The sequence below is a fragment of the Fusarium solani genome (assembly GCF_023522795.1).
Source record: "Fusarium solani strain SB1 chromosome Unknown bctg00000009, whole genome shotgun sequence".
NCBI lineage: Eukaryota > Fungi > Ascomycota > Sordariomycetes > Hypocreales > Nectriaceae > Fusarium > Fusarium solani.
In genome coordinates this window covers 1770657-1782925 of record NW_027072144.1, presented here as the reverse complement: position 1 = coordinate 1782925, position 12269 = coordinate 1770657, and the positions used below count along the sequence as shown (strand labels likewise).

At 49.5% G+C, this 12269-nt stretch overlaps 2 protein-coding genes across 2 annotated transcripts; both read right to left on the bottom strand.

Annotated features, from left to right (window-relative positions):
• Window positions 1-255: 255 nt before the first annotated feature.
• MRS44_013616 (uncharacterized protein) lies at window positions 256-1403 on the bottom strand (the record flags this gene model as incomplete). Its single annotated transcript, XM_065617083.1, has 2 exons — window positions 256-787; window positions 838-1403. 2 exons carry the CDS (start codon window positions 1401-1403, stop codon window positions 256-258), a joined length of 1098 nt encoding a protein of 365 aa, XP_065473155.1.
• Window positions 1404-2907: 1504 nt separating this feature from the next.
• On the bottom strand, window positions 2908-5003 carry MRS44_013615 (uncharacterized protein; the record flags this gene model as incomplete). Its single annotated transcript, XM_065617082.1, has 4 exons — window positions 2908-3272; window positions 3680-4386; window positions 4441-4818; window positions 4942-5003. 4 exons carry the CDS (start codon window positions 5001-5003, stop codon window positions 2908-2910), a joined length of 1512 nt encoding a protein of 503 aa, XP_065473154.1.
• Window positions 5004-12269: the final 7266 nt, after the last annotated feature.

Sequence of the window (12269 nt, the reverse complement as noted above, 5' to 3'; positions counted from 1 at the left end):
GCGACGAGGAATTAAGAAAGATGGAGAGCAACATCAACAGAAAGACTTCTTGAATCAAGTAGGGAAGCCAGAAACGACAAGGATGACTGGAAAACTGACTGGATCAGCAAGTGCATGTGAAACAGGGACATGCTGCGCCTCGCCCGTGGTACGGGGGCCTAATTGTTACACTCTAACATCCAGAGCTTATAACCATAATCCTGTGGATAACCAAGTGCTCGTAAAGCACGAGTTCTTTCACTTATCTGTCGCATATTAATTGTCAAAACCCTCCCATTGATAACCATAGCGTCGAGCTATTACGTAGAGCATGTCCTCCAGTGCCAACTTGTATAATGCATCTTCCACAGTCCTATCCCTCTCCTCCTCCTCACCGAGCAACTCGCCGCGCTCCAGGAACTGGAAAACACAGAGTCGACCATATGCCCTCCAATAGTCTCGGGCCATGGAAACCACTTTCCCATAACCTCTGTCTAGGTATGGGGAATGAGGAGGGTCCGAATTGGGAAAGACGGTGGCATAGATGTGTTGCCAACGCTTTGCCTCGCTGAGATAGATTTTATCTCGTCGTTTCAACTTTGACTCTTGGTAGAAGTTGATGCCCTGAATGGGCTGTGGATCACGAAGCTCACACGTTCTCTCCAAGATGTGGCTATCACGGCTGGACAGTGAATCAAAGGTCTGAGAGCAAAGGGGGCAGTAGGGGGGCTTCATGTGGTGGCGCCGTAGATGACGGATAACGTCTTCGATGGACCGCAGGTCGTATTGCAGCAAGCATTGCTGGTATCTGGCGGGACTGTAAACGTAGAATGGGCAGGCCAGGTGGAAGTATCCGACCGGGGGGAGACTGCGATAAACCCGTCGATGCCGTCGTCGCTCTCCTTCCAGTGTGATGTCCGGAGTCGCTTCCGTGGGGGTAGACTATCGTCAGGCGGTAGAACATATCTTGCTGATCTCATCCAGGCATCCAGAGAATCCAGGGAAGACTTTAAAAGCTCCGGCCTTGAGCTCTGAAGCCGGTGGTCATGTGGTAAAACGTATTCTTGGGCGGCGCCTGGCGAGGAATGCTCGCTATCGCTACATGAACTGTCGTCAGAATCGCTGCCACTAGTCGAAGAACTGCTATCCAAGTCATCCTCTGAACTGTATCCGTACAACGAGCTCTGCGAGCTGCGGAAACTTTGGTTCCGGGCATGGGTCACGGGTTGCCCAGACCGCTCCCGTTTGATGCTGGCTGAGTTGGCAGGGGGCGGGGATTGAGATGGTTTGCGTATAAGGCCCGAACTAGGACTAAATGGTATTTGATAGATGGTAGATGCCGTTTGAGTATCGGGTTCCTCTTTTGGAGTTGATGGTTGGCCGGGGCTACACTTCCCCTTGCATGATAGAATTCGCCGGGTCATGTTCTTTGGATGAGGCTAGTGCAAGGGCTTCGTCGGAGAGAGAGGGAACGGCCTTAGGTTGTGCCGAGCAAGGTGATCGCTCTTGGCTTTAATAGCTGATCCAGTTTTGCGCTCTGCACAAATATGGCCGAGCAAGGTTTGGTCTTCCACACTACACCCGTGGCTTTGGAGGCCTATATTGGGCGTCGTTGTTCTGTGATCCTTGCTCGAGGCCGCAGGCGTGATCCGGTACCTAACTTGGGCACCCCATTTGTGGGTCTCTGCTGGGAAGGAGCGGCAAGGAGTCCATTGTCCAACAACCAAGTCAAGTAACTTGGTAGGTTGAGGTGGGGGGCCCACATCATCAGCATCAGTGTTTATTGTCCCCAGGAGAACGGATCTCATAGGCCAGATGGCTACATACGGGGCCCCACCTCAACTAACCAAGTTACTTGACTTGGTTGTTGGACACACTGTCCATTGTTGCAGTCTCATCCTGCAGCACTGGCGTCCAAATGGGGCTCGCGAACCGTCCTAAACGCGTAGTGTCCCTGGGTTTCTGTTCTTGCATTTACATGAACAGTGGACACACCTAGCATATGAAATGATGGCTGTTGCCTTCAGATGACAGGCCAGAGAAGTGCAGTGGCTTGCCAGACATTCAGGGCGCGTGGGCACGGCTGATGACTATGATGATGCTTCATCGTGAAAGAGACATGCGTGCATAATCGGCCATGAGAGGAGAGGCGCCAGGGGTTGGCTTGAGGTGGGATAGGCACTGTCGAGTCACGGCTGTTGTCGACGTAGGATGGAAAAGATTTGGGATAACGATGAGGCCGGCGGCGGAAGGATGCTATCAGGCAGGCGGCTATAGTCGGTGCTCCCCATATGTCAGTTAATCAATCAAACAAAGCAATCATACCAACTGAGTTGGACGATTGGAGAATGAAATCGAATCAAATCATCCGATTTTCTGAGTTGAAATGGTTGGTATACTGTCTTACCCCTAGAATCTTAATATGCCAGGGTTGTCCGGTTGTTGTCCTATACCACCCAGCCCAAGATAGTGGTATATTATTATCGTAGGTGATGATACTCCAGAAGGTGGTATTTACTAATACAGCCAATCCGGATTCGCATCCCCGGCAACCTTGTCGCCGACAATTTCGACCCCATGCCCAACACCGACGCTGACGCCGATTCCTTCAGCCTTCTAACGACTAGTCCAATCCCGGACGGTGACCAAGCAATTGGGAGAGGCAGCCATTGTGGTATTACTCGTAAATCTGACTTCTGGGGAACTTTCTAAGGTTGTTTGGATGAGCCGTCGGTTCGTTCATGAAGACTCGCTACCGGTATCCAGTCAGACGCAGGACATGATTTCGACAGCAATCCGATCTGTGGCTCCAAATAAGGCATTTGGCAGGTGACAATGGATAATACATGTTGCCTGGGGGACGTTGAAGTACTAGTTATCTTGGCTGCAAAATTCAACTTGAAGGGCTGGGAAATGCCGGTAGCTCCATTACAATCTGCCGTAGCTGAGACTGACGGTTTCTGAGTGTACAAAGTCTCGAAACTTCTCCAGCGGGTAAGCCATCCTTTTGTCCCTTCCTTTCAGAACAATGAGCGTGCCGTGACTGTCAAGTGAAATGCAAAGTCTGCCCTGACACGGACCTGAGGCGGAAAAGTCACCAACTGCGATGGTGCGAAGAGAACGTATACCTTGAGGGCCGAAAGCCCATTCGATGAGATCGCAGAAGTCTTTTTGAAGGCGATAAGTTGACGGTGAAGAGACATCACCGGATACCCTCTCCTTGCGCAATTGAGAACCCCAATCTTGAGCACCATATAAAACGCCGGTCGAATCCGTCTCCTCGATATTGGTAGCTGCGGTTGCGGGTGCTCCCCAGCTTCGATTGATGCATTCCCAAACCCTCGAATCGAAATATGAGAAACGGAGATGGAGAAGCTCGAGGCAACTTTTTGAAGCAAACGGAAGGAGCATGGTTCTCTTGAGAAAACATACATTAGTTACCATTGAACGGGGCAAAATCACACGATCGTTTCCGAGACTACGTCACTTCGGAGATTACTCACAAGATGCTTGATTTCGTGTTCCAAACCTAGGCACTGAACGTCGAGAAACCCCAAAGGGTTAGAAGACGGACATTTTTCCAACCGTAAGAAAAATGGTTCCGAAGTAAGTTGTGATGACCAACCGGAGGCCCACAGCTCATCCAACACGCAATTCCGGAGTGTGGACCGATGAGCCAAGATACTTGACCAAAACTCACGTTTCGGGAACCACGGATATGATGTTAGCCGCAAGGCTAGATCGACTAGTCCGTTGAAGGAGCCAAGAAAACGCATGACCGCGTCTTTCAGCTCCTCCTCTTCACTGCCAAAATTTGTAAACTCGGCACTGCTGTAAATCTCAAACGCCTTGATTTTAGGTTGCACCCGTAGTTCCACCAGAGTGGCGAAAAATCCAGGCAACCCGTGGCAGTCCCGGAAGCGAAGCGAGACCAGCGTGTCGAAATCAAGTCCCCGAGCTAATCCAGGCCCGATAGTGGTAGACAAAAGAAACAGCTCTCTTAGTTCTGGAAACATCGGCATCGACGGAGTAGGTTGGATGCGAAGAAGCTTTCTCAAGAACGCAGAATCGTGAATAATCGATTCCTGTTGAGATGATGGATGTCCATCCTCATCATCATCGCATTGTCCTAGGTCTAGCTCAAGTCGCTCTAGATGTCGCCGGTTTCTTGACAAGGCAGATAATAAGGTTGGGGTATCTTCTGAACGAGGTGCTCTCCACCGCAAGCTTTTCAGCTTCCGAAAGTTGCCCAAATCGATGGCTGATCCTTGAGTCGCCGGTATGGTTGGCTTGGCATGGCAATCAGGGTCTGTGATGATACTCAAAGCGCGGAGCAATCTCTGACGTGTAGTGATGATACCCTGGGGCCCAAGAATAGCTTCTGGAATGCATGTTTCCAGGTCCCAACTGTCACATATCGTTAGAGTCGGGCGATTCAAGCATATGCTCGCGTTGCCATACCTGAAGGTGTCTAGACGATTATCACCAATCTCATTAACAATCAATCCAGCGGCAAACGCCAGATGCTCAAAATGACGAGAATGGTTTGAAAAGCCCTCATATGGACTATAGTCGAACCTTATGGCGTCGTTGTCGGATGCGTCGAGGTCAGAGTCGGACTCGATCTCGGACCATATATCATCCTCGGTGTAGGATGCATTATGAGGACAATCTGCCCACCACGGTTTATGAAAGTCTATTTTGAAATGGAGGTGCCTGACGCATTTCCAGGGTATTGTTGGCGGCAAGTTCTGTGGTAGCTTGTGCAACGAGAATGGTCCGGTAGGTCTGACGTCAACTGAGTGCCAGAACTTTGGCAACGCGACGTCACGTATAATTCTTGACACTTTAGTGAGTGACTTGCGGTCTTTGTCAATGGTGACCTAACCCTGTTAGCTGATCGTGCCCTTCCCGGCTTGCAGCGGTCAGACGAGGTGGTTGTCAAGTGTCAAAGGGAAATACTCAACGTATCCAATGATCATGTTCAAGATCTCAACCGGCAATTTGGAGATTATGTCCGCCATTATGGCTATTCAAACATGGAATATCAATGCGCTTCCACTTTCCGAGGAGATAGCTACGCATCGATTGCCCTGTCAAGTTGAGCAGTACTCATGCGTGGCCGTCAAGGAATAGTTCTTGTTTTTCAAAGGTGGAAAAGATGAAAAAAAGAAAAAGAGCTAGAAAAACTAGGATTTTAAGGAGAAAAGATGCAAAGAAAAAAAAAAAGCTGAAGGAAGGTACACATAGGCATCGTAAACTGCGGGAGCCAAAAACGGGCGTAAAGTTGGGTACTCAATGTAGCTCGCACTGCGTACGTTCCACCAAACGCAGTGTCCAGTTACAGACCTATTGCGAAATGGATGTATGTACCCTGGTTAGGACAGCTGGCCTTCTTTGGTAGACACCCAAAGCCAAAAAGAGTCATCTTCGTGGATGGTGCTTTCTTTCATTTCATCTCTCTTCTCCCCACAGCCCAAAAAAGAACTTGCTAAAGCTGAAGTGATGATCGAGCGCTAGCCAGCATACTCGCTAGACTTGAATCTCATTGACGATCTCTTCGCTTTAGCTAAACATAGGACAAGAAAGAAATACCGGGCGGACTACTGGCGTGGCGGTGACGGGACATTCTAGAATGTCAGCGGCAAGGCGATCGCAGCCATCACTTGTGATGGGGCCATGAGGTTCGAAGAATTGAGATATCTGGAAGACAGATAACTCTTCATACTGAAGGAATGATGGATATGGGGGCTGTGGCCATAGAAGACCAGCCGCGTTCTCACGGAGATCACACATCATCAGAAGTCGTCTTACCACGTTTTCTAGCAGGTAACTATTTCTATGGAGCAGCTCTACACTCCTAAGTTCCTCATCGGGTGGTTAGCAAGTAATATCCTTCAAGAGGGGGCGGCCCAAGAAGGGAGAGGAATCTTGCCCGAGGGCGACAATAGTCCGAAGCTCAAAGTCGATCTTGGGCCTGTGTACCACCGAGGTCAACACTGCTTCAAGAAGCTACTTCCACTCGCCCTGGAGCGAGGAAATCGTTATTTCAGAACCCAGACTCACATCAAAGGTATCAAAATCCGCAAATAATTACCAGTATAGAGCGCCTCGTAGGTATCGCATGACATCTTCCACGCCGGTGGGTCATTTAGCTATTTGAACGCAATACCTAGAACCAGAAGTAAACAGGCAGAAGTGGAAAAGCTGGTTGATCAGATTACAGCGAGGCAGGGAAAGTTGGAGGGCATACCCATCTCTGTTGGTGGCGAGGCGATCAAGGTTCTTCACGTTGCCCAACTTGGCAAGCAGCAGGTAAGTGAAGGCTCTGGGCCCGCCAAGCTTCCAAGGATACGAGATGTCTGCTTTCAGGATCCACTCGGTCGGTCATGATGATGCAGGGGATATTGAGCTGCGAGTTTACAGGTGTCGGCCCCTGGTTCTCAACCTGACCCTTATCCAGCCGTTAATTGAAGAACTCTACATTGGGTTCGGCTTCAAATACATGCATGGCTGCAGGAGTTAATCATGTGTCAGTGTCTTTCCAGGTAAGCGGGTGGGAGCCAGGAGTGTGGAATATCCCCCAACTCTGCAGCAGCAGCATCTTAACCGGTAAAAGGAACTTACTCTGATAGGTTTTCTAGAACCCTTCAAGGGAACTGTTCTCATCCTTCACCCATGCTATGTCATGTAGTTGCAAGGCTCCGACCTCCCAGTCCGATCACGACCGAGAGGTGTTGTCCTGTTTGCGCGATATGATAGGTACCCCACCTATCGTTTGTTCGATACATTCCCATTTGCCTTCCCTATTTGTCGAAAACATGGGATAATTCTTCTTGATTCTCTCTATACGGTGCGTACCTTTAATTGATGTCACTAGATTGTCTAGAGCAGTCAAATATTTTCCTCAGTGCTAGTGTCGCCTTTCTATATTCGCGCTTTGCCAGTCTGGATACGCCCCGATCGTTTGCGAACTCTCCCCTGGCTGACGGCAAGCCGGCCGAGAGATCTCGGGTTCAAGGGCCCCTCGTGCGAACTTTGGGTGGCGGCTCTGTATAGTCATAGTCGAGATCCATGTTAGCGCACCCACCGCGTACTTCGCTCTTCTTACAATTCTTGCCACACGCAAGATAGTTGAGGCGCGGAAATGATTCTTTTGGGTCTTGGGCGGCCTTGGCCAAGCCATTATCTAAATGCACCAGGGAGTTAACGTTGGAGTCGAAACAGTAGCCCCAGGCTCTGTCTTCGCCCATGGAAGGCTGGTCACCGTCTCAAGAACTGTCACCTCCGTTTCTTTGTTGAATGCCAGTGTGTTCTATGCAGATGGGAAGAAGGCGTGGTAATTCACCATAAGGCTACAATACTTATGTTGTCACTGACAGCATATAGGACGAACACTCTTTTCCCCTGATGAGATGGTTTGGCCGTTGGACAGGGGTTAGGTTGTGAGTAGCCATCTCTACCTGCGAGTCAGGGCCCGAGAGACTTGCTCGTCCTCCACTCTGTGGTCATAGAAGCCCAAGCTGAGAATGGTGTTGTAAGGCTCAACACCAACGCACCAGAGCTGCAACGAGCTCGTGTCTCAGCCAAAGGTGTTAGATAGATGTTGAGTGTTCCAATGGCACTTGCTAAGTTTAAGGCGTAGTCAATTTCGGTCAGGTTGGTATGCGGTAATTCCTTACGATAGAGTTGCCGCTATCCAAGAACGCCGTGCAAGTCCTACGATATGAGCTTAATCTAATTGATATGAGCCTCGATGCCCTTGAGATCGAAATGGCGAAAGTGCTAGCCTGAAGAGGGCGCTGCCAAGGTGATAATGTAGTCGCGACTGCTCGCGTTAATAGTCACCAGTGAGACTTTATAGATAGTTCTTGCTATCCCCGTCTGAGCCGTCGCGGTCGTCAACGCTGAGGCATCCCCAGTCTGTGACAATGTTAGTGATCTTTCTGCACCAGGGACTCATAGCATTTGTTAGATCTCCAGAGGCGCTAGTCGTCTCGCAAACGACTAGAGCGGCAAGAGCTGAGGCAAGACTGCCAGAGCAGGATATAAACAGCCCCCAAATGCAGTCCTCGCCAAAGTCTGTGAAGGGTGATCGATTGGCTATTAGCGTTAAGTCCGAATCTACTGTGGCATGATAATGTATGATACTTACCGACATCGCCATATTCGTGTTGGGGAAAAACTCCTAAAGGTTGCTGATCAAGGCGGCCATGTTCTTCTTCAAAGCGGGCGACGGGGAGGTATCTTACCATGAGCCGGGTTCGCTAAAGGCCCAGCCATCCAGGGCAATGACAATCTTGAGGTCCGGGTTCCTGGTCTCGGCTTTCGATGGTCATGTAAACCTTAGATTCGACGGCTGATGATGATCAGGGATTGGAATTTGACGGAAAGCCCAGGGGAACAAACTTTTCTCACTTATCCATACCTTCTTTTACCCGATGACCTTCGCATCCCGCTCAAACAAGTAGAGACTTGCCCGAGAGCGCGTAGCCTATCCTCGCTGTCCCATTGCTACGCCCGTCGCCCGCCAACAGTTGCCTGACAAGTCCTCGATTAACGCCTTACTCTCGCTCTCGAAAAACGTGCCCCTGGATTTGGAGGTAGCTTGCATCTCTGGAGAGGTCGCCAGGCGGCTTTGGTTGACTATCCGAGCCCGAGGTGGGGTGTTGTTTAGTAAACACTGAATCCACCATGTCGAAGGAAATTGTTCCCAAATGATGCTTCGTTGTTCCCCCGAGGGGATATGCTCGCACAAATGTAAGTTCGCCGGCTTCTCAAAGCTCGGCCGTACCTGCTTACCGTCAATCATTTCAGATACGAACACAAATATCCAGCGGGTACTCAACCTGGTTCACACGAGCACTTCAAGACTTAGATAGCCCTTTGCCGACAATCAGGTATGCATTCCGTGTCAACTCGTCGAAAGTTTATTCTGTAGCTTCTGTCAGCCAAGGAATGTGGGCTGTCTGAACGACGATCTACGTGATTGCTGGCAATAGCCCTATAGTCATCTGCGGGTACTGAGTCACCAGCATGCAGAAATATCGAACCGACTATGATTCCAGAGTGGGCAAGTCCAAAAACCAAGTCCCGGACGGTATGCCTCGTAAGCTGCTGGAAATTATTAGATTCGTGATTTCCCGTCGACCAACCATCGCGTGATCGAGGGAGGCTCTCTTTGTCGCTACGTAAACAAATCAGTGTTCTAGTAGCTGATGCAGAAGATGAATACCATCATTACCGGGTCGGAGGTTCTCGCTGCCTTTCTAGACGAGAAGAGCAGTTCAGGTTTTCAACCCAGCGTTACTACCTAGCCCTTCGCCTTTCCGGAAGGATTCAGTCGGTTACAAATTTTGTCCTACAAGCATGCCGATTAGCCATCTTTCGTTTCCGCCTTTAAATAGATTACAAGTGGCGGGCCTCCTCGGAGAGCCCGCGGCTTGTCAGTCAGGGTTAAGACGAACTCTCCCTCGAGCTTTGCGACAAGGAATTGCTCGAGAAGCATGGCCTATCATCTGGGAGTCTAGATCAGCGTTGCCACCAAGTCAACTTGAGTCAAGTAAGTCAAGTTGGCCCCCAACGTGACTTGCTTGACTCCTCGCCAGCCCAAACTTACTTGAACTTGACTTACTCGGTTCAACTTGGCAAACTGACCTAGTATGACAGTGAGAGTCGCTTTCTGTCCTGATTGGCTCTATTCGGTTATCATCCAAGCTCACCGCTGTCCTCGCGGCATTCTTTCCCAATGGGATCCACGAGGGGATTGCCAAACCGTATGCCGCGAGTCCGGCCCCAATTCTTAAGCACTGTAAGAACTCGAGGGCCTACGGATGCATTGTCTGACATTGTGACGTCATCGCAAGCTTCGACAAACCTAAGACCCTCTCACAGTCAGCAGCCATCGCTGGTATAGCCAAGATATCGAGGGCAATCTGTGACAGCGCCTGGTATTCGCTCTTCGCCATACACCGCCGCCCAAGGAGTCATCCGTGGCCTCAAGCTTTACCTCATAGGTATTTTTTTTTTTTTGGAAGCTCTTCTAGTAAGGAACCTGGCTGCTAATATTGCTGTAGCATCCGGCGCCTCTGAGCATCTAGCCAACCCTGTCAACAACTCATCTCGTGCTTAACGCCTCGCGATGTAGAGTGGTTCGGCCGCTTTCTACGGTCGGTGTTATGGGAGACAGTGGTATACCAACGCTCGAAGTGGTCCTTGCGGTCCCTCTTAGCATCACGGGTCCATTCGTGTTGAACATCTGCATTCTACATACCTTCCAGATATGTCATCAAGTACTCGCGATGTAAGATGATGAAGGTTGCAAACAAGGGCGAGTCCACAAGCTTAGTGTAGTAGATATTGAGCTCAGACCAGGTGCATTGGATGGAAGCAGAGATATAGCGGCCTTGGCGGCAGCGATGCCCTCTCTTTTACTTACATCACGGGCGAAAGGGCAGGTATATTCATCTGGTATAGAGGTAAGTAGGTTTCGTAGGGCATCTTCACTTAATTGTGACTGTTGGTACTGTTGAAGGCGGTGGCTAGGACGAGTGATGTTAACCTCGTGACCCTCGAATTAGGCGGGTAAGTTGCTAGATCGGACTGGGCGCCCTACGTGCCTGTTGACGGGCGACGATGGGCTCTGAATAGTATCGTCGCCAGTATCCTGTCTGCATGGTCTGATGCTTACAAATTGACCACGGTTTCGGCTGACCTTGGGTCATAATTCCACTTTCAGACTTCGAGATGCTCGGGAAGCTAGGTATTTTATCCCTGTCAGAACCTTTCAAAGTTTTCTGAGTTTACTGCGCTTACCTTGCCTTGTGCCTACATCGTCAGTTTGTATGGGAGCTCAAGGATATGCCTGGTATCACTCAGAAGCTTTCAATTGCCAGGTTTAAGGTGATATTTCGTGAGTGGAGTTGCTACCTTATTGTGCCTCTCGAGCGAGGAAGCCGACGACGCCACGCCGCCTCCGCATAACTCACTCAATCATCAGATAGGTTAAATCCAACTTAGTCTCGCTGTTGGTGACTTCAAGCTAAATAGCAGTCTTAGGGTTGAATTCGGCTTCAAGCTGCGTTGCAACATCCACCAATGCCTTCGACCGCTGCGGCGATGCTCGATGTACCTGACGATGTTATAGCTCTTTATGATAGGGCTATTATTGCGCTGTTACTGGAAGCCAGCTTCAGCATCACAGATCCGGCTACTGACCTGCATTCGAGGTCTCTGCCGAGGTGATTGAACGGAGACGGTCTGGTGATGAGTTTTGCCACCTGGTAGTGTTGGAAGACATGCAGGAAGACGGACAAGCCTTTAACAGCATCTCTGATACTTACTGGGACTTTTATTAACGAAGATACTCCCACAACAATAAATTTGAACCTTCCCTATTTGGGGTTTTTTCTTTTGGGGGGGTGGGGGGGATCTGGTGTTTCTACTTACTTTCTTGGTTCTGCATTTTAATTGTCGGACTGGTAAGGTCACAAGAAAGTAATGAGCAAGTCAGCCGTCGCGTGGTTAGGGATGCTAGGTCTTGGTAAAATACCATACAGATTTCTTGTCTTCTTTACGTGAGTGGAGAGATCATGGACCCTGAGTTGCCTTCCAACTTGTCTATTTCTTCCAAATTATGGCACTGGACCATGTAGGGAGAGACAGTAGTGTCCTCTTGGTAAAATTGCCCCCTTTTGCTTTCGCAAACGGTGGTAATGAAAGCTGTGACCCCGTAGAAGAGGACTGAGAGGATAGTTTCCTTTCCAACAAGGAGAGGGGAGAAGTAAGGTGAAATAAAAAAAACATGGACTTCAAGGGGCGTCTTGTAAGTCAAAAGACCAATAGAATTAGGTCCCTCCTAAATTGAAGGAAAGATTTTCCAAACTCGTATCGCTTGATCCGAAGCCTTGGCTTATGAAAGCGAAAGAATGAAATAGACATGCTTCTTGAAGGTAAAGCAAATCATTCTCCCAGTCTCCTCCCCAGCCGCTCCAAGAGGTAAGAACAAAAACCTATCCGTCTCGTCAGCGAGCGAGTTGGGCTCGTTGTCTAGACTTGGTGATAAGGATGAACTGAGTAAGAAATGTGTAGTCCTGAGGAGCCAAAGGCTTCTGTCGCTCCTAGCCTTGACTACAAGGGAATCAAGGTAAGACTTCGCTTGTTGTTGATCATCATGCTTCCTCAATCAGCTGGTCGAACTTGTGAGACGTCATTTGACAAGCCTTCAATTCGAAATCAGGATGAAGTCACATTGATTCTCGGATACACTCTGAGGAAAGGAAGCGAGTGTT